Raw genomic sequence first — 21348 nt, forward strand, 5'->3', positions numbered from 1 at the left:
TCAGTTGAAAGATTTTTTTTTGTGACTCCACACAGACCAGGATCAGAAGAAATAAATGGCAGGTGATTCCCGGCTGGAGATGATGTGTACTGGGATGAATATAGATAAGGATCTGTCTTGCTCACAGAGACTCTTGTGTAGAAGAATTGATTTTTGGTGTTCAGGCTCACGAGGAAAGCCAGACGAAGGAGAGCGATCTGAATCAGCCGATGAGTTTTAAAATAGTGATGTTTAGGCGAACAGCACACACATTTTTATGAGTATAGATCGGTCTAACGTATTGTCATGTTTGATCTGAAGGAAAGAAAAGGTCTTCAGGGTGAGATCAGGAGGAGGCTTTAGATGTTAATTACGGCATAGTTTTGAAAAATAAGAATAGATGGAACCCAGGAAAAGAACGGATCAGAGGTAACTTTGCTCTGTAGATATTTCGTTCTTGTTGTTGTCATTAACTCATTAACGACCCCAACAAATTCAGGCATCCCCAAACTACGGCCCGTGGGCCGCTATGCGGCCCCCTGAGGCCATTTATCCAGCCCCCACTGCACTTCTGGAAGGGGCACCTCTTTCATTGTTGGTCAGTGAGAGGAGCACTGTATTTGGCAGCCCTCCAATGGTCTGAGGGACAGTGAACTGGCCCCCTGTGTAAAAAGTTTGGAGACCCCTGCCTTACGTGGCCCAGATGTCTGGGCCACGGGCCAGAGGGACAAAGCTGAACACAGAAACGGATCGTGTCTGCCCGGCGCCATTCATTGTCCGGCGGGGCACTTCGAGAACCAGCAGGCGTGTGGTCACGGCGCAGTCTGGCCTGCGGTGAGAAGGAACCGCACCGGTGTGGGTCGGCTTAGTGCAGAGGGGCTGAGCGAGGGACCCGGGCTGGGGTCGGCGTCTCCTCGAGCAGGACCTCGGTGGCGGCACGGAGATGAGGAGAAGGAGGGATCTGGGTGAGGAGTCCTTCCGCAGTCAGCCTTCCAGAGCAAGGGGACAACAAAGCGCAGCCAGGTGACAAGGGAGGCCTGGAACCAGGTTTACGTGGGGAAAAGGTCTAGAGGGGCAGGAAGGCAGAGCGCAGGGACCAGGGGGGGGCTAGACACACCTGGGCAGGTGGCAGGAGCCCGGCCACCCGATTCCCACAGGGCGCAGGGACAGACAGCACAGGGCGCGGGGACAGCTCGGGCTTTGTCTTCGGAAACGGCCGCAAGTCCACTGGCTGCAGAATGTTGGGCACGGTTCTCCGAGTGTCTCTGTGGTTACGTCAAGGGGGAGAGTGTGGAAGTAAGAAACGATGGGAGGAGGGGCAGAGGTCACTTCAGTAGTCGGACAAAGGCCACTAGCATTTCGGATCCGCTGTGAGTGTCTGCAGATCAAGCGGAGTAAACATATTCCAGAGATAAGATGCGGTCATTGTAAAGGGGCCGGGAGCAGATGCTCTGGGCAGGGGTTGGAGGACTGGGCGGAGCTAAGGCAAAACCGGACAAATCTTGACTTCTAGAAAGGAAATCATTTTGAACCCTGACAACAGACGTCTAAAATGGAAAATAGAAGTCCTCGTCATTATCAAGGAATTGTTTTCTTTTTTTTTTTATTAGACAATTAGTACATTTTAAAACGGGAAAACAACGCCATCATAAAAAAATAAGCAAAATGAGACCAAGAAAAAAAAGCTTAGCAGCATTATCATTTTGAATAAGTGAAAACGGCAATGAATTAAAATATCAAACTTGAGGAAAACCCATGAAACGCTAGTTAATAATACCATAGAGGTCACACATTAAGCCTATTGCCAAGTTGGGCAACAAGCAAACGAAGTGTTAGGAAGTTTCCGGCCTGATGGCCGCCGGCCAGCATCACCCTTGAGGAGAGGAAAACCTCAGTGAATTCTTGCAAACACCAAGCAGCCGCTTTACCCAGATGCAACACTTGATCGGAAAATGTGTGTTTGAAATTAACATTCTAGGAGGAACCGATTATATCTGTGGGCCGCAGCCCGAGACCCCTAAGGTGATATCAGGGATCCTCCGTATTCTTGGTCCTCAAGGAAGGTGAGGATTCTCTGTGTCCTCATTTACATACTATTTGCATCTCTTTCTTTCTTTTTTTTTTTTTTCTGGAGAACATTATGCTCCCTCTCTGTCCAATGGAAGCCGGAGTCTGGCTGTCCACGCCGCACCTTAACGTCGCAGCAGGAAGTAGCTAACACGCCTGGGTTTCCCAGGGCAGAGTAACGGTCTGCTGGTTCTTCTATCCAGGGAGAAAAAGGGCCGCAAGGCCCCGCGGGCAGAGACGGCGTGCAGGGCCCCGTGGGTCTCCCGGGCCCGGCGGGGCCTGCGGGCTCCCCCGGAGAAGACGGGGACAAGGTGGGTGCTCTTTCTTCCTTCGTGCGTCCTGGGGAGTGGGAACTTTTTCCTCAGGAAGCCCTAGATTTTTCACCTTTCTAGGATTAGACTCCAAATCCGAAGGTGTATCATTTCCCAAGTTTCCTACGTCTTCCAGGGGCTCAGATGCTTTATTCTAGAGGTGGAGAGAACTCCACGGCTGCCCCGTGAAACAGGGGGGCTGCAGACAAGAAAAGGGGGATTCGTACAAGAACAGTGGGAGCGAGAAACCATAGTCGATGCCAGAACCGCTTATTTCTGTTGATATGCACGCGCTTCAGACGTAAATGTAGGCTAAGCTTTTTACCTCGAACTCTCAAATACAGGGCGAAATTGGTGAACCGGGACAAAAAGGCAGCAAGGGTGACAAAGGAGAAAACGTGAGTATTCTACTTTTTATGAAGGGGGCCCCCCATTCTCGCGACTCCTTCCGCTGACAGCCGTGTTGGTTTTCGGTAGTGCAGGAAGATTGTAATATCAACACTATTCCGTTTAGTATCTCGGTCCATTTTCCTTTAATGTGAAATTTACTTTCCAATTACCGTTTGCATTCAGTATGACTTTGTATTCAGTCAATTCTAATAAAACTTCAAAGTTATCTATATTCAAATTATGCAATAATTCCTCCCCTCTTAAAAGCCTCAGGGAGACAAAGACACCAGCAATTTTACCCGCCATCATTAGTTCAAATTGCCATGTGGTTTAAAGACGGAGTTGTTGTTGCCGTGAAAAGAATTTTGACCTAGTGCAACCCGGGAAGGGTCTCAGCGACCCGGTGGTCCACGGACCACACATTGAGAATCTCTGCTTGAAGTGCTTTTCCCAGCGTGTGGCGCTTATGAGAGGAACAGTCATATCCAGTGACTCTTTCTCATTCATGCCTGGGAATTTTATAATGCCTGATCAGTTAGTTACATGTGAAAAGGCAGTTAGCAAGAAAGAGCTATGCATATAAGACTGATGCACCGATTAAAACCTGTTGTTCACCGTAAGGAGTTCCTGTGTACTTAATAAATGACACTCCGTCTACATGTGTTTACATATGAAGAAACTTCTGAATTTTCTGTATCGCCCCATTCCCCATGTATAGAGACAATGATGGCACACAAGACAGGTTTTCACGGGCTCATGCTGATGCATACATATCTCATTCAAGTCTGGTAGATTAAAAATGTTCAAATGTGAAACTTCCAACACTGGGTGAGCGCCGAAATCCATTTCGAGAGGTCCACAACATTGCGGATATGAGTGCTTTCAGTAACTGCTGATTTAGATTGATTGCAAATATGCACGTCTGAGTCTCGGGGACTCAGATAAATACTGGCAGACTGCACTAAATGGAAAAGACTTCTCATTACAAAGCAGTGTAGAGACGCTTCCTAGATTTCGATCAGCTGAACGGTCCGCTCTCTCTGGCCGAGGCTCTCCAGGCTTCAGTTTCAGAAATGACTGATTTTTATCTCGTCACAGGGTCCTCCCGGCCCCCCAGGCCTGCAGGGTCCAGTCGGCGCCCCTGGCATTGCTGTAAGTATCCCTCCTTGTTCAGCAAATCTAAACCCTTACAGTCCCTGATTAAATGTAGGAACTGTCACCTAACCAGTCTATTTCCTACGCTGATGAGATTGTCCGCTGCACGTTGACTGAAGTTGAAACGATCTAATACAGCTAACCAAGCGGATTGTTAGAAACAAACAAACAAACAAACAAAAAAAACACTAGGACTTCATCTGAAAATAGAGCCTAACCAGTTGAAAAGTACTTAATTTGTAGTAAATCCTGAACATTATTCCCCAGACCCCCCTTATTACAAACTTTTTACTTCCCTTGGTATACATTAAAAAAAAAAAAAAACCCTCCAAAAACAAAGATGATGATCAAAACAATCAATGGTATATTTGCAGCAGATAAAGGAGATTTAATTTACTTTCTACTCGGTTACTCAGATATAGACCAGCTTTGATTAAATTAGAAAGGGCTGTACTTTTATGTTCACTTGTGTCAGAATCATGGCTTTCCGGTTTTTGGTCATGTTCATTGCTCTCCACCAGGGCGGCGATGGTGAGCCAGGTCCCAGAGGGCAGCAGGGGATGTTCGGACAGAAAGGTGATGAGGGAGCCAGAGGTTTCCCGGGACCACCTGGTCCCATCGGTCTGCAGGTAAGATGCTCTCTGCCTTGTGTACTCAGCAGTTCTCCACCTGCTTTGATCGGACAGGTTCTCTGGTGGATGTACAGCAAAGCAGAACTTTGGTACCTGCTTAACTGGAAGGATTTTTTTTCTTAAATGTATACCTGAGTTTCAACTTCTTCTTATTGATAATTAATTTTTTCTGTAGCTGTGTCAGCACCGGTGTCTGTTTCTGGTGTTTCTTAGACCCAGCTGGGGTGGTGCATCTGCCTTCTCTGTTCTCACGGTGTTTTAAAACAGTAAATCTTATTTAAGTCTGACAGTCAAGAGGAGGATGTTAGAAGGGCGTTGTTGTTGTTTTGGTTTGTTGGCGGGTCTCATAGCAGGGAAATTAGTATATATTTCAGATGGCTAACAGAAATTAAAAGCATTTCTGAGGAAGAGCAAACTGCCAGTCACAGCCGCCAACAACAGATGTTCCAGAATAATGTGTAAAATAAACACATGAACGGTGAACCGATCAGTTAACACAGCATTTAAAACGACGATTTGTGTTTTGTAAAGCACATTCAGCAGAGGAGACACAGGGTTGTAAAACCTTCGCTCCGATGCGGGCCTCAGCTGGACTGTCGGGCTGACATTGCAGAACGGACACGGTTCTGAGCTGTCACTCCCTCCGCCCGCCTGGGGCTCACTGCTTCCCACAGCCAGGGGCCCCAGCCTTCCCTTCCCCCTCGGTTCTTCTGCACCGACCCTACCTAGTGATCCTCTGCAAGATGGTAAAATCTTGTTTTAAGTAATTTTGGGGTACCCTATGCAGGTTTAGTTATGCCACATTAGAAATTTTAGACATGTTCAAATGAACTCATCCGTTCGCTGTACTTAAAAATTAGTGCGGCTGTAGAAAAGTTAAACAGAAGTTGAATTTGTATAAATGTAATAATGTTTTACCTTTGTTTTTTCACAAGTCAAGTCCCAGAATGTTTTCTTTTTAAAGCTATTGTTTATTGGTTTTACAAAGTGGAGATGCTGGAGAAGTATTGACTCCTACTTGCTTCACCCTAGCTGTTCATTGGTTGCTGCTTGTGTGTGCCTTGACCGGGCAAGCCCGGGGATTTGAACCGCCCGCCTCGCATTTCAGATCAACGCTTTATCTACTGCGCCACCACAGGGCAGGTCCAGAATATTGGTTTTTTAATATTAAATGGCTTATGCATATAATTAGAAAAATTACATTGTAAACAATATCATTAGATATTATATTATTATAACTTTTATTATAACATTCAATGAATGTCTACCAGTGAACATATTAACCATTTTCTGCTTTTAATGCCAAAATATATCCTTTTAACCTTGGAACATGCAAAGATTTCACTTTCATATTTCTGTTTAACTCTTTGACATTTATTAGACAATAATAAATAAGCAATTACGAGTATCACATATCAGTATGTGTGAGAACACATATATCTGAAAACAATAACCAGACATTGAAAATTAAATTGCCAATGGAATCATTTTTTGCTTTTTCACTTAACATATTACTCTGAATTCCATAAGGGCATAATTTAGGAATTTAGTTCTCATGATTAAAGAAGATGCCTTGTAGTTTTTATCTATAAAATATTAAATAAAAAAATTAACTACATTTCCACAAGGGAATAAATGTGCTCTTTGATGAGGGTGACTCATGAAATCCACTAAAAAATTGATTGTTTTTCCACAACTCTCTCCTTAAATCAGGAATCCGAAAAGAGGCTAATGTAATTAACATGTTCACAATTGATCCTACAGCCTTTAATTGAGTCTTCGCGGCAGAATAGATATTAGCAATTATAATAGGCATAAATAATAATGATATGACATGCTGGTGAAATGACTTGGTTTTTCAATTTGATGTTTACTCTCTTGTCTGCATATGAAGGAGAGATACAGAATGAGCATTCTTTGCCTAAGTTCATTTTGGGTTTCATCGCTGAAGTGGCAAATGAGTTTCAACTGACAGACCTTAAGACACAGTCTGTTTGTGTACAACTTTCTCCCTGGGAGAGGCACAGGACTAGCCCCGGAGTATCACTTAGGACGGTTCACTCCCTGCAACCAGAGAGTCGGACTCACTCTGTCTCTAGTAATTTTAACAATAAGAACGATAATCAAACTTCATTAAAAAGAAACACTTCAATTTTTTTTTTTTCTCTTGGGAGGTTGCTATGCAGAATCCTATGCATGATGAAATGCAGAGCTGGGCTGGACTTGTGAGGGGAGTCATAGAAAACTAGGACCTGATATTTCCTACCCTGCAGTCTGGGGATCCCAGATTAGACTCACCCTCTAGTACAAGGAGGAGGACCCCTGGACAGAGTATAGGGAGGGTGAGTGTTCATTTATACGGCGTTTCTAGGAACGGAATCATGTCTAAGTTGCATTGCATACTTAACGAAAGAAGAGGCCTTCAAAAGGAGATATTTATTTCATCTGTGTTCATTTCTACTGAGATGTTTAGACTTACTTTCTTAGAATTCAGTCCTCCATCCACTATGTCAACAATTCATTGAAACGCTAGGTTTTAACTGGCCCTCTGCTAAGTTTCTAGAGATAAAAACCCTCAAAGCAGCCCCAAAGTAGTAGCTCCTGATTAAAAGTGTACAAACAACCTGGAAATGCTGAGGTCGCCAGTTTGAAACCCTGGGCTTGCCTGGTCAAGGCACATATGGAAGTTGATGCTTCTAGCTCCTCCCCCCTTCTCTCTCTGTCTCTCTCTCCTCTCTAAAAATGTACAAACAGCTGTGTTCTTAAGGACTGTGTACAATCCCAGTGTTGCACAGTGTTGTGATGTGAACGAGGAAACAGACACAGTGCTGCGTCGGGAACTAGTTAGAAAGATCAAGAGAGAGTGAAATAATTTTCCCAAAAAAGACACAGCCAGGGGCAAGGTGGATGGAAGCTGCTCTGTGAGTCCTTCTAACTACAATCAAACAGTGTCATATTATAAAAAAGCATCCATTGTATTGGTACGTGTAGATACAGGGTTTTTATCAAATGTAGTCAATACTTACCTGGCATTTTGACACGATAGTGCTTGAATCCTCATTTGCATGCTGATTTCTTTCTTCACTTTTGGTTTTCTATTAGAAATGGGCCAAGCGTTTCTTTTTAAGTACATGAGTGACTCTTAATGATTTTTTTTTATTGTATTTCATTAGGGTTTGCCGGGCCCACCTGGTGAAAAAGGTGAAAATGGGGATGTTGGTCCCATGGTAAGTTTTTATTTTTAAGTATTTGAGAGAGATTATGAGCTTCCATGTTACGAATGTGTTTCTTAATGTGTACAAAGTCGTCCTAAAGGCTGTGACTTTTCAAATAGACGTTTCCTCTTTCCTCTGCCCATCCTGCACCTGCGACCATTCAGCCTCTCTCGTCGCCTCGAGTCTGTTCTTACCTCTCTCACTTGGGAGTTATGTTGAACACCCGTAGGACACTCATTGGTTGATGTCGTTATATATTTTTCTTTTCTATGTAGGGATGTTACTGAGGTGTATAGACACTTTTTCTTTTCAGTTATGTACAGTACGTAGCTCCAGACTCTCTGGTGGGGCAAGTATAGATAGTATTCCTTGGACTTTGAAGACTTAGCCAATGTTAACACAGTATTGAAAATTAACTATATTTTGAAGGTCTTTATTTAGTAAGGCATTCTGTCTTCATTAGGATGCTATAACGTAATTTCCATTGATTGATTCTAGGTTTCTTCTCTACTAGTTCAACTCAAAACTTGAAATACATGTACTTGTTTATTAAGCACAATATGGGGTAAAGAAACAATTAGGCAAGGTACCTGAAATTAATAGTGAAATGTAATGAATACATTTCTTGATTGCTCTTTTCTTTCAACATTGCCCCAATTTTGACTTCCTTAGAGTACAGGTTTGATAATTTTACACTTCATTGTTAGATTTTATTTTTATCAGATAAATAATTTTTATCATCAGAATAAACATTTCTGACTCGAATAACTAATACACCAAGCAGCATCTAATACACTAATACACCTAGCAAACTTCTTTCTAGATATAACTGCTGTGCTTCCCTGAATATTCATCCACCCTCCCTGACCTGTGGTAATAGCTAATAGTAGACAAGCTTTTCAACCATGACATTATAATAAACTGTGACCTTTGAAAAAATACTAATGCCCCGGTATTCAATACAGACTAATCACAAGGGAGAGGTAATGGGTTCTGGCCATCAGCATTTTATGAAATGTGTCCAAGGTAATTTTAATGCCCGATAAGAAAAGAGAAGCATCATTTTAGGAAGATAACTAAACAGTTAATCTTATTTCAATTGACATGTGAAACATTAGAGCTGACAAAAAACAAAATATATGTATATACATATATACACACAAGTTTAAAAATACTCAATAGCATTAAGAATTCTAAAACTATTCAAGTACTATTTCTTACTCCAATTGTATGTTCCTTTAGTATGCTAGCATTCTCACATATTCCAGCATATAAAGTATTTCTAGTTGTATTATGAATTCTTTATACCAGATCATAGCAATAGACTTTTTAAATATATAATCAAAATTTTTTTTTCCTGCAGTTTTCATTTCCCTGTAGCTATGTATAAAAAAATCATTTGCTAATGTGATGTTGTATCCATCAAGAATGTCTTACAACTCTGCTATGCTTCACTGACTGAGATGTTACAGGCTGAAACTTCTTGAACTTAACCACAGAATAAAAATATCAGACATTCCTGTGAGTTTGGCCCTCATAAACCTTAACATCTTTCTCTTACAGGGTCCCCCCGGTCCCCCAGGCCCAAGAGGTCCTCAAGGTCCCAATGGAGCTGATGTAAGAACTGAGAAATCTGTGTTCCTTATGCTGAAGTTATGTGGGTGTTGGCGTTATTTAATGGCCGACGGTGGCTAAAATACCAGGGAGATGATCACGCTATTATTAAACGTTTAAGTGCTCTGAGCTCAAGGACCATCTGCTTAGTCCATTTCATTTTACAGGGAGAGAAACAGGCTCAATAGGGGACTAATCACAGCAAATACAAAATACATACAAGGTTCACATTCCACGTGTGTATTTATTGGTGAGTGAGAAATGTGAGCTTTCTTATAATAACCGCATTGGTTCAGTTCAACATGCTAAGACTGTGCCCAGCGTATAATAACTGCGATGTTCCTGAATTGTTTCCAGTTTGTCTTTTATCTCTTACAATTGCGTGAGGAGATGGTTTGTAGTCGGCTTTGATTGTACTAGCCCAGGTCTGTACCCCAGACATCCTTTACATACACATCTGTCATCAGTGACTTTTGTCTAAAGGCTTCACATGTTGTATTTTCATTCTGTAAAACGGGTTAGAGTATCCTGTGCATGACAGTGCATCATGCATCTCTTACCACGTAAAATGTTTCCTCTCAATCATATGATATAAATGATCTCCCCCAAGCTCGATAGTTGACTCCCTGCTCCGATATTTTAGGCTTTTGAAATGTAATGCCACTTTACCTCATGGTTACTATTCACACGTGTAGTAGGCTTTGATGTGATCTCTCCTTCTGCTGTCACTTTTTCCACGAAGAGCAGGTCATTTATTCCTGTCTTTATTGGTCTTTTGTTATGTCTGCTGTCCGTTCTGGCAGGCCGGAATGTGCTAGGAGCAGATGTCTTAAACAGGCTTTTAGGTTTTCATTGCTCTTAAGTAGTTTTAAGGTTCAGAAATAATTTGTATTATTTTTTTGGATGGGTCGCATAATTCCTAACCAGAGTCGTATTTTGATTCCTCTACAAAGATGGACAAAATCGTCCTCTAAATATGGCATGTTCAGTGGGGGCAAGATTGAATTTAGCCTCCCAAGTATCAACTTGGCATAACTAGAGTTGGGAAGTCTCTTGCTTGATGTTCAAACTTCTGATGGATTTGAAAGTCAGTTTACTGTAATTAAATTATTTGCTTGCCAGTAAATTTGACAACTTGAATAAAAGGCATGATTTTTGTCCCATCCTTCCAAAGAGTTGGGCTGTTCTCGCATATATTTCTCTCTCTCAGAAGGAGTAGGTCTGTATTTATGAGTTGACAGTATCATTGCAAGAATGAGGATAACTCTTTCCTTCCCGCACTGCAGGGACCACAAGGGCCTCCGGGATCCATCGGATCCGTTGGTGCTGTTGGGGAAAAGGTAAGGAATGCAGCGATTTAGTGTGAAACAGTCGGAACAGTGGACTTTGATAATATTTACTGATATTGTAAAGGCTTCTCATAGGACTGTCTTCCTAGGTGTTTGACACGCAGTGAGGTGAATTACCACTCATCCACTCTGGTAGTTAAATAATTAAAGGGGAAAGTGATTTTTGAGATGCCATGTTTTTTAATTCTCAGAGAGATTGTTCATGGATCATCTCTTTGATCAACACAAACGCCCTTTGATGATGGTCCTATTATTACCACATGTTTACAATCACAAAGCTGAAGCTTGGAGATTTCAGTACTTGAATTAAGGTTTTGTCGTTAGAAAGTGACATAAGTCAAGATCATCCATGCCAACCCATGTATGTCTGACGAGACTAAGTGTCTCTAATAACACTCACTACTGAAAAGAGAAGAGATCGGTTGATTTAACTGACTTAAAAGGGAAAAAAGAATCCTTCCAACTACAAAAGAATCATTCATTTTGTCATACGTGGAGTTATATTTTCATTGCTAATACTATGACCTGTCTTTGGCACTTTTCAAAATAGTTGGCGTATGCCGTGACACCTGGGCTCAGAGGAGCTTGCTTTCTCATGAGCATGATTCCATTTAAACTATCTCCTCTTCCTTTTAATGAAAATGTCAGAACCATTCTTGGATTTGTTATTTATGCTTTCATGTGCATTTTCTAATAGAAATTTTCAAAAAATTGACATCAATTTTGCTTTATCTAAAAAAATATTTGCCAGTTTTGAGGGTCAAAAATGAAGTTTCATACCATAAAACACTACACAGTGGAAAGAGAGAAACATCTTGACTTTTCTATTAAATGATACCAGAAGTATAGACATCCTCATTGTAAAAATTCTGTTGTTTGGTCTCAAAATGTTTTGACATACCGTATCTTATATTTAAATTTATTTATTTTAACCCTCAGAAAAGCAACATCACAGGATTAGAATATAGCATTTAGATGTTTATTTCTGCTCGAGGCCCACATTCTACTGTTTTGAACGTAATTAACCCTCTATGATTATGCAAATAGTTTCTTCATCTGAAACATCTTGAAGTTATAATCTAATTCTTACTGCACGATCCGTCTGGTGTTTTTTTTTTAGATTATCTGTTTTTAGTCTTAAAGTTGAAGGTTAGTGTGGAAAGATGCAGGATTGAAGAATCATTTTTCATTGGGTTCCGTTGTCAAAGGAACAGCGGCAGAAAAGCTCACCGGCTCTGACGGTGTCACCGTACCAGACAGATGAGGACACCACTCCTCCCTTTCTTCCCTTTGGGTCACCCCCCTCCGCCTCTCGTGCTGACTACAGAGCGACGAGATCCAGTCTCTACTTTTAGTTTTGCCCACAAAGCCAATTCTCAAACCATTTTAGTAGCCTTTGCAGTTTGCCCACTTGTTTCTTAAAAGCTTTTGCGTGCAGTGGGAACATTGTAAGTACTTCAGCTGCTGCTTTTATGGTTTTCCTTCTGTGTAACTCTTGGATAAACATGGACGCCAGATGCTGGGAGTGTTGGGCAAGTCCCTTCCCATCCTGTTTCCGTTTGCGCAGAGCCTGTCCGGTAACCAAGCCAACTCTGGGTCCCACAGAAAGATTCAGTCAGTCCGGATGGTGCTTCCACTTCTTACGACGAAAATGTAGCGGCCTCGAACTCTGTTACCATAAAGTTTCACTTTTCTCAATTTAAGTTTCACTTTTCTTGATTTCAAAATGTTTTTTTTCTATGGGACGGATAGCAAGCTGGAAGTGAAACTCCGATTTTAATTTATTTCTTCTGCATCTGGGGTAATATAATTTGCGGTAGATTATGGGTTTCTGATACCAGCTTTGATTCTGGCTGAATGCTTCCCCATTTCTATTTTGAAAAATTTATTTTCAGTCACTAACTCAATTTTAAAAAAGAAAAAAAGTGTATCCTTTAGTCATGCTGCTGCACTTTGCTTCAATGTTTCCCCCGTTTCCCATGTAATATATATTTGCTACAGATGAATTCTGCACTTCAACAATTTCCTCAAAACAGAGATATGTATCAGACCTGTGCCTTGAAAGTTAATGCCTACGTTATGACATTAGGCATTACAAAGTAATTTGCTGTCCCTTCTGAAGGGAGCTGTAATCTGAACAGGTGTGTTACAGACTGCGGTAGAACAGTCGCATGATATCTAGTAATAACTTAAAATTTATTCTCGATCTGCTCCACAGAGTTGGTGTTCTTGCCCATCAGTTACTAGTTTTCTAATGGGTATGGTGTAGCCATGTCGATCCTGGCAGCACAGGTTCATCTGTACAATGGAGTCTTGTTGTAATCTTTGATTTTTTTTTTTAACTTGTAATTTTGTCCCATGGCACTCAAAATATGTGAAATGGGACAGTATTTAACCTTTACATAACATTACTTTCTCCTATAACAATTGTTATTTCTACTGTGCACCCTTGGCTCCAGTATACAGAAGGTAATTTTCCTGTGTGTCTCGGACAGATGAACATCGGTGTGTTCTCCAAATGCAGAGCTTCTGAGTAAAAACTTGTCTTTAAATTTTGACAAGTATTTAAACCCATCTGTTGACTACCGACCATTTCCCTCATTTGAAAAATGGAAATAACCATTAAGAATCGACATAGTTTAACTTTATAGCGGGCAAGGATGATAACAAAACAGCAGAATAAACTGAGGTGACTGAAAGAAATAGTCATTGCCCCTCTAGTTCCAACGTCTGTGTTCTCACCGTGGGTTCATGTGCCGAAGGAAACGTTCTGTGCATAGTCGATAGCTTTCTTATAGTTCTTTTTTCCCATTTTTTTTTTTTTGAGCTCTTGTTGACAAATTAAGATTGTATATATTTCAGGTGTACAACCTGATCATCTGATACATGTATGTTCTGTGAAATAATCCCTGCGCTCCAGCTCATTAACATACTCATCACCTCACCTGGTTATCTTTGTGTGTGTGTGTGTGTGTGTCTAGGTGGGGACACTTAGGGTCCCCCCTCTTGGCCGATTTCAAGTATACAATACAGAATTGAACTGTCATCCTGTCACGATATATATTAGGTCTTAGGAACTTACCCATCTCTCAGATCTGAAATTTCCTACCGTTTGACCACCTCCTCCCCATGTTCCCTTTCAAAGTGCACGATGGTTGAAGGACTAGTCTAACGTGCCATGCTCACCCCTGGAGGCGGCTTGTGCGTGTAAGACGTCATTTCTGTGTCCTGACCCTCGTGTGATCTCTTCCTTCCAGGGTGAACCCGGAGAAGCAGGAAACCCTGGCCCTCCAGGGGAGGCGGGCACCGGGGTAAGTGCCACCTTGTCACCCGTGCGGGTGTTCGGGGATCCCCGGAAGAGCACTTCCCACATCTCACTCCATTTCTCGCTGTAATACAGTCATAGCTGCCTTGCCTTTCCATTAAGAAGAATCCCAGATGCAGAGCCTTTCTGCCGAACCATTTTTCATATCCTCTGCATCGTTTGATTAATGAAGAAATTGCCAAAATCACATTTGCATATGTTGTGAGAGCATTCAAACCCAAGCTGTTTATTATATTATATGTATTCTTTGGTGGGTTGTCCACGAGAGAAATAAACAAACCAACACTGTTACATCAAAAAAAAAAAAAAAAGATACATTTTGTTAGGACTGTATTGTTCTGATTAGATTGGTTTACAGCAGGAGTGGCTTTGACCTTCAGGGGGAAACACTGTGGTGGTCGCGCTGGGACGCACAGTTGCTGCTGGCCTCTGATGTCGAGAGGCCCGGGGTGCTGTTAGATCCATCCTGCAATTCCTAGAGCGGCCCCCTGCTGAAAAGAGCTGGCTGACCCACCACGCCGAGGTTAAGACACTGATTCACGTAAACACACACACAGTCTGCATCGGCTAAGCAAGATGAAAAACCTTAGAGAAATCACCCTACTTTGAAGAGCTAGTTTCCCGAGAGACTGGATTAGATAAACCCTTGTTTGCTCTGCCTTTCTCTAAGAGCTAAAAACTGCCTTCTGACCAGATCTTGGGAGGGGGGGGGGGCATTAGTACATTTCTCTCTTCTGTATTACGCCTCGTCACCCGGTAACGAAAAGCGGATCCGTTTCCTTTATGCAGCACACCGAGGGCTGGGATCTAAACACAGATCCCTGCGGCTCCAAAGTCCGTGTTCTTTCTGTGTCTGCCCCTGAGGAGGCCGGATGGGCCTCGGTTTCCCTGGATAACGAAAATTCTACGCCTGTGGTTTGCATCATGTGTGGCTTATAGATAAACACACCTGAAATTAGAATGAAAAAAAAACAAACAAACCAAACTCTGATTGACAGCTTGTGAGATCGTGATTCCTTCTGTTCCGTCCTGCAGGGTCCCAAAGGGGAGAGAGGAGAGAAGGGCGAGGCCGGCCCCCCTGGCGCTGCGGGGCCCCCCGGCGCTAAGGGACCGCCCGGGGACGATGGACCTAAAGGCAACCCGGTAAGTGGGCGGGGTCCCCGGGGAAGTAGCATCTAAGTCAGAGCCACTTGGGAGCTTGTCATAGAAAGATGAAAAAACCATGGGTCTCTGAGCCAAGGCCGGAGAGACGGACCTTTTATTATTTCCTCTAGTCTTCAATGTTCTCAGCCGACTTCGTTTTAAAAATTTCTTAACAGAAGAAGGGAAATAGCCTTGTACGGTTTTACGTCTGAAACTTCAGAATATCGTGACTTTATAAAAAAATATTTTTCATTTATTTCCTTTCCTAAAAAACCCCTCATTCTAGGGTCCTGTTGGTTTTCCTGGAGACCCTGGCCCCCCCGGGGAGCCTGGTCCTGCGGTGAGTGTCCTGGGCAAACACGGGGGGACTTGGGCGGGGTGGGCCCAGTGTCTCTATTGTTAATTAAAGAAAAAAATTTAATCACTTAAGTGGAGCCCCTGAACTAGGAGGACAAAGCAAACGTACACTGCAATCAGCACAACAGTGAAATCCATGTAGTTGGAAGCTGTTAGACCTCTGACGCGTGATTATTCTCTGCGTTTGGGGTAGTTTTCTAGACTTTGTTATGTTGTACAGACTATCTCAGTAGCAGCATTACTGCTGTTTCAAAGGTATAAGACCTTTGCTTGTATCTCAGTGTCTTCCTTTTTTTGTATTTGTCCGAAGCTGGAAACGGGGAGGCAGTCAGACAGACTCCCACATGTGCCTGACCGGGATCCACCCGGCACGCCCACCAGGGGGCGATGCTCTGCCCCTCCGGGGCGTCACTCTGCCACGACCAGAGCCACTCTAGCGCCTGGGTCAGAGGCCAAGGAGCCATCCCCAGTGCCCGGGCAAACTTTTGCTCCAATGGAGCCTCAGCTGCAGGAGGGGAAGAGAGAGACAGAGAGGAAGGAGAGGGGGAGGGGTGGAGAAGCAGATGGGCCCCTCTCCTGTGTGCCCTGGCCGGGAATCGAACCCAGGACTTCCGCACGCCAGGCCGACGCTCTACCACTGAGCCAACCGGCCAGGGCCAGTGTCTTCTTTTTTTTTTAAGTGAGAGAGAGTGACAGAGAAAGGGACAGACAGGAAGGGAGAGAGATGAGAAGCATCAACTCGTAATTGCGGCACCTTAGTTGTTCATTGATTGCTTCTCACAGGTGCCTTGACCGGGTAGCTCCAGCCGACCCAGTGACCCCCTTGCTCAAGCCAGCGACCTTGGGCTCAAGCTGGAGACCTTGGGGTTTCAAACCTGGGTCCTCAGCACCCCAGGTTAACGCTGTATCCACTGCGCCACCGCCTGGTCAGGGAGGTCTCAGTCTCTTCTAGAATGCAAATCCTACCTCAACCTGAACCACATGTATTCCTGGTGAAAGAATGCACTGGCCGTGTAGACTAATTATGTCCTTTTCTGTTTCTTGTATTAAGAGTATAATATTCTAATTGTCCACCTGGTAATAATTTATCTCAAGGACCACCATAGTGTCTTGTGCCACTTCCTTGGATAAAAGTGAATTAATAGTGAGAAATACTGGCTTCATTTTCCGTTCCCTTTACAGGGTCAAGATGGCGTTGGTGGCGACAAGGGTGAAGACGGAGACCCTGGTCAGCCGGTAAGGAAGTACACACTCTATTTAATCTTTACAAAGTCTCAAGACAGTTAAGAAAATCAGCATTGCTATCTGTGTACACATTTTTCCGGAAGAATTATCAGGTATATTTGAATTCCAGTTAAAAGTCCAACTTACCTGGAGTGTTTCTAACTTGATGTGATTTAAGAAATACACTAGCAAAGTCTTCATCATTAAAAAAAAAAAAAATTTAGTGACATCATGCTAATGCTTTTGTCAGACCATAAAAAATTCAGCTTTCTATCCATTTGTATTAATAAAACATTATTTTAAAATTACAAATGAGACTGTAATGAAAAGCTAGATTATCACACTGTCATGAGCATGAATTAATTCAGTCCCTAACCTAAATGAATTTAGGATTGTACTGGCATATATATGGTTTGTTTGTTTTTCAGTTTGGTAATGACAAAGGAGTGGGCATTGGCCACCTGTGGTTAATTTAGGGAAGGCACTAACTTGAGTAGGAGCCCAAGACAAAACTGCCCTCCTAACATAACTTGGTGTCTACAGCTACCCCCTTCCCCCCGCCCCCCTGGCTGTTTGCCGTCAGAGATGTAGGCTTATAATGTGCAGATAAGAACGGGGCGCATAATCCCTGCATGTTCGTACTCCGACGTAAAAATACTAGCGTAGCACAGGCGGACATGGAGAGGTAACCGTTTCATGCTTTCACAAATGTATGTGATAGGAGTAGGATTATTACCCATAGGGGTCTATATTTAGTATGTCTATTGGATGCTTGTCAGATATAAATTAGCATTTCTTTTAAAAAGAACACAGCTTTTTTTGATTCACTTTCTTCCATCTACGAGGAAGTAAGTCGTCAATAGGAATGTCCCAGAGCTAACATTTGCCAGAGATCTAAAGGAATGTTAGGTATCTGATTGGGGCTGAGATTTTACCAGGACAGAGAGATATGGGGGGACGAAGGAAGAAGGTTAGTTTTTTTAGTCCCGACTTTGATAAATGCCATGGGCGTGGGTCATAAAACAATCCTCAATTGCTTAAATGTATTTTTCATATGTTACAGGGTCCTCCTGGCCCATCAGGCGAGGCTGGCCCACCAGGCCCCCCTGGAAAGAGAGTAAGTTCTTGAAAATCCCTCATTTGAAACATCCACTCATTGTCCACTATGTGTATAAATTCAGATAATGTGTGTGTGTGTGTGTGTGTGTGTGTGTGTAAGCGGTAGGAAGCACATTTATGACGACGCCCAAACGTTTAAGTCCTAGAGAATAGGGTGAGCTCTTAAATTTGTCAAAATACTTATTAGAACAGGTCACACTTTACCTGGCAGGTCAGATCTGTCACAGTGAGAAGTCACTTTCCCTGTCCCTGTGCTGAGGTCTGCCCTCTGTACAAATGGTGCAGGCTGTCACAGAAAGGTCCTGACAGGACCCTGAACTTCAGCGCCTGGTGCCTTAGAGAGGAGATGTCACAGGTGCAGCGTACTGAGAAAGAGTGTGAGGAGACATCACGGTGCAGACATCACAGGCGCAGCGCTACTGAGAAGCAGTGTGAAACCCTGAGTGCAGGATCGTGCTGTGAGTTCAGGGCAGTCAGCATACAGCGTTCGCTTGCCTTAACCCTGGCTAATGTCTCTGATTTGGAAACATGATAAAAAAAACGAGGTGTTGTCATCTACGTGAGTTGGGAGTGACCCTGTAGGACGGCTATAGGCAAGCTGTTCTGTGATACCTAGTGGACACAGACTCTTCCTGCCGCCTTGCAGTTCCACCCCGGTTCATGCCCCAGGTGCTGCTACCTGCCGCCTCTCTCCCAGAGACACTCAGAGAAAAGATCACTGCTTTCAGAAATATCTGTAAACTAAAATATGATATGGCGATCAAAATGGACTTCAGATGCAAGAATTGACCCAGGTGAACCTCAAACAGTGAGGGTGGAGGAGAAAATACAGTGTGTAGCCTGAGCAGATAGAGAATTTCATGTACATAAGATGCAAAAACTTGTTAAAAGCATACTGTTGAGCATTCAAACAGAAGTGGTGAAATGGTTTGAGAAAAAGAAGGTTGCAACAGTTGCAAGGGGCACGTAGGTGGAGAGGCTGCAGATGTTCGAATAGGTAACTGACGTATTCCCTGTGTCATCTTTTTCTTCAGTGTCCTTAGAAAGCTTTCCCTTCCTTTGTATTGGCTTTGTTGGGGTGACACTGGTTAACAAAGTTGTATAGGTGCCCGATTCTACAACACCCCATCTGCACAGTGTTCATGGCCGCCAGGCAAGTCTACGTCCATCATCAGTTACCCCTCCCCTCTTCCCACTCCCACGGGCAGTCACCGCAATGTTGTATCTGTTTTTTTCCCCTTCTTTGCTCAATCCCTCCACCCTGCCCCCCAGCCCCCCACTCCCCACCCCGACAGCTGTTAGCCTGCCCTCCACGAGTCTGTCTCTATTTTGCTTCTTAGTACATTTCGTTCCACATTAGATTCCACGTGTGTGAGATCCTGTGGTCCTTGTCTTTCTCTGACTGGCTTACTTCACTTAGTCTGGTGCTCCCCAGATCCATCCACAGCAGACTTACTTTTGTTTATTGTGGGATTTGCTTTGCCGTTAGGGTTTGACAGTGATCAATACTGAACTAGCTGAGTGACGCGTACACAAGTCTATAAAACGCTAATGACATTTTAAAAGTACGGTACCCTGTGAGTCTGTTAAAATGGACACGTATTTGTAATCTTTATTCTTCGGTGTATAGACAGTCCTGTCTTTATTCTTTGGTGTATAGACAGTCCTGTAACATATATTGTAAAGGAATTTGTGATGAGAAGTCCCGCCTAAAAAGGGAACGTGAAATTCATGAAGACCACATAACGATTTCAGTAAAATGGATTTGCCAAAGCACAGGAGTTCAGGACGAGTTTGGGAAATGCTAATGTGATTGACCTGAGAGTTCATGGAAAAGAAAGTTCTTGGGAACTCAAGTGCCCTGTGCACATGTGAGATCGCTCTGTTGGCCTAAAGGGCCAGGGTGTGTGTGGGGAGATTTTTTTTTTTTTTCTGAAGCTGGAAACGGGGAGAGACAGTCAGACAGACTCCTGCATGCGCCCGACCGGGATCCACCCGGCACGCCCACCAGGGGCGACGCTCTGCCCACCAGGGGGCAATGCTCTGCCCCTCCGGGGCGTCACTCTGTTGCGACCAGAGCCACTCCAGTGCCTGGGGCAGAGGCCAAGGAGCCATCCCCAGCGCCCGGGCCATCTTTGCTCCAATGGAGCCTCGGCTGCGGGAGGGGAAGAGAGAGACAGAGAGGAAGGAGAGGGGGAGAGGTGGAGAAGCAAATGGGCGCTTCTCCTATGTGCCCTGGCTGGGAATCGAACCTGGGACCTCTGCACACCAGGCCGATGCTCTACCACTGAGCCAACCTGCCAGGGCTTGTGGGGAGATTTTTATGAATCGACACTGATGGGGAGAATTCTGTGTCCATCAGCCCTTGCATTTAGCCAGCAGGCAGTACTGTCTTTGGTGAAAGAGCAAATTTAATATCATCTTCGCGGAAACAACAAGAACATACTCTATCTGGGCAATAATTCTAGGATCTGATCGACACGCTTAGAATTTGAACACAGAACTGCCTCACTGTCTGCCTTCCTTCAGTCCACGCGGACATGAAACCTTAACTCGGCTTTGTATGTATCTTGTGGGAAGTCTACATTTCTCCCACCCTGGGTCTCCCCCTGCTGGAGACCCAGAAACGCAGACCAAAGACCAGACCACTGTGGCTCCTCCTGGCCGAAGTAGCAACGACTAGGAACGGGTTCCTGGACCTTATCGCTTCTCTTCCATGGGTGCGTCTTACAAATAAACCTTCCTAATAGAATATTGATCAGAGTGTCGCGAGCAGCAGGCGCTACTGAGAAACGACGTTCTGACAGGTATTGAACACGCAGGGAAATTGAGTTGTCCGTCTGCGGCACCCGGACACCCTGTCGTGTGTTTGTGAACACTTGAGAATAAACGTATGTCTCCTCCAGGCACTGGAAGATTCTGCAGCGGGGGTGCCAGCCAGCCGTGAAATGTTAAAACTCAAGTTACCACGGCTGTTTGAAAACCTCGTTAGTTCCATGCATCTCACTGAGGAAAAAAAAAAAAAAAAATTCTAGAGCTGACTAAAATAATTGAAACATTCTAACTTTAAAATGTATGTAGTAAGTGGAAATTTAAAGAGTCCGGCTCATATTGCCAAAGGAAAGTTCACAATCAAAGATGAAAACAATAACAGATATTAAGTAACAGAAATAAAGGCAGCTTTATCCTCCTTACTACAGCAGCCAGGTATACCACACAGCAGGTTGTGTGTGTGTGTGTGTGTGTGTGTGTGAGAGAGAGAGAGAGAGAGAGAGAGAGAGAGAGAGAGAGAGAGAGAGAGAATGTGAATAGTCAGGTGTCAGGTGTTAGGGCAAATCTTACCCACGTTAAGATTCAGATCAGCAATTAGGGTTGAGGAATGCCTTGCCTACTATGAAACTGGACCAGTGTGCCTATTTCGTACAGCTTACTGCATCTTTGTAGGTTTGACTGTGGACTGGATTTGTG

General features: G+C 43.6%; 1 protein-coding gene across 2 annotated transcripts in view; it reads left to right on the top strand.

Annotated features, from left to right (window-relative positions):
• Positions 1–21348, top strand: part of COL11A1 (collagen type XI alpha 1 chain) — a 188983-nt gene that overhangs the window by 144365 nt on the left and 23270 nt on the right. For both annotated transcript variants that reach the window (XM_066352706.1, XM_066352707.1), the window contains exons 43-54: positions 2250–2357; positions 2702–2755; positions 3846–3899; positions 4424–4531; positions 7708–7761; positions 9313–9366; positions 10650–10703; positions 13970–14023; positions 15073–15180; positions 15467–15520; positions 16720–16773; positions 17825–17878. In XM_066352706.1, coding sequence (XP_066208803.1) covers positions 2250–2357; positions 2702–2755; positions 3846–3899; positions 4424–4531; positions 7708–7761; positions 9313–9366; positions 10650–10703; positions 13970–14023; positions 15073–15180; positions 15467–15520; positions 16720–16773; positions 17825–17878 — 810 coding nt within the window. The remainder of the gene's footprint in view (positions 1–2249; positions 2358–2701; positions 2756–3845; positions 3900–4423; positions 4532–7707; positions 7762–9312; positions 9367–10649; positions 10704–13969; positions 14024–15072; positions 15181–15466; positions 15521–16719; positions 16774–17824; positions 17879–21348) is intronic.

The sequence above is a fragment of the Saccopteryx leptura genome, chromosome 11 (genome assembly GCF_036850995.1).
Source record: "Saccopteryx leptura isolate mSacLep1 chromosome 11, mSacLep1_pri_phased_curated, whole genome shotgun sequence".
NCBI classification, from domain to species: Eukaryota; Metazoa; Chordata; class Mammalia; order Chiroptera; family Emballonuridae; genus Saccopteryx; species Saccopteryx leptura.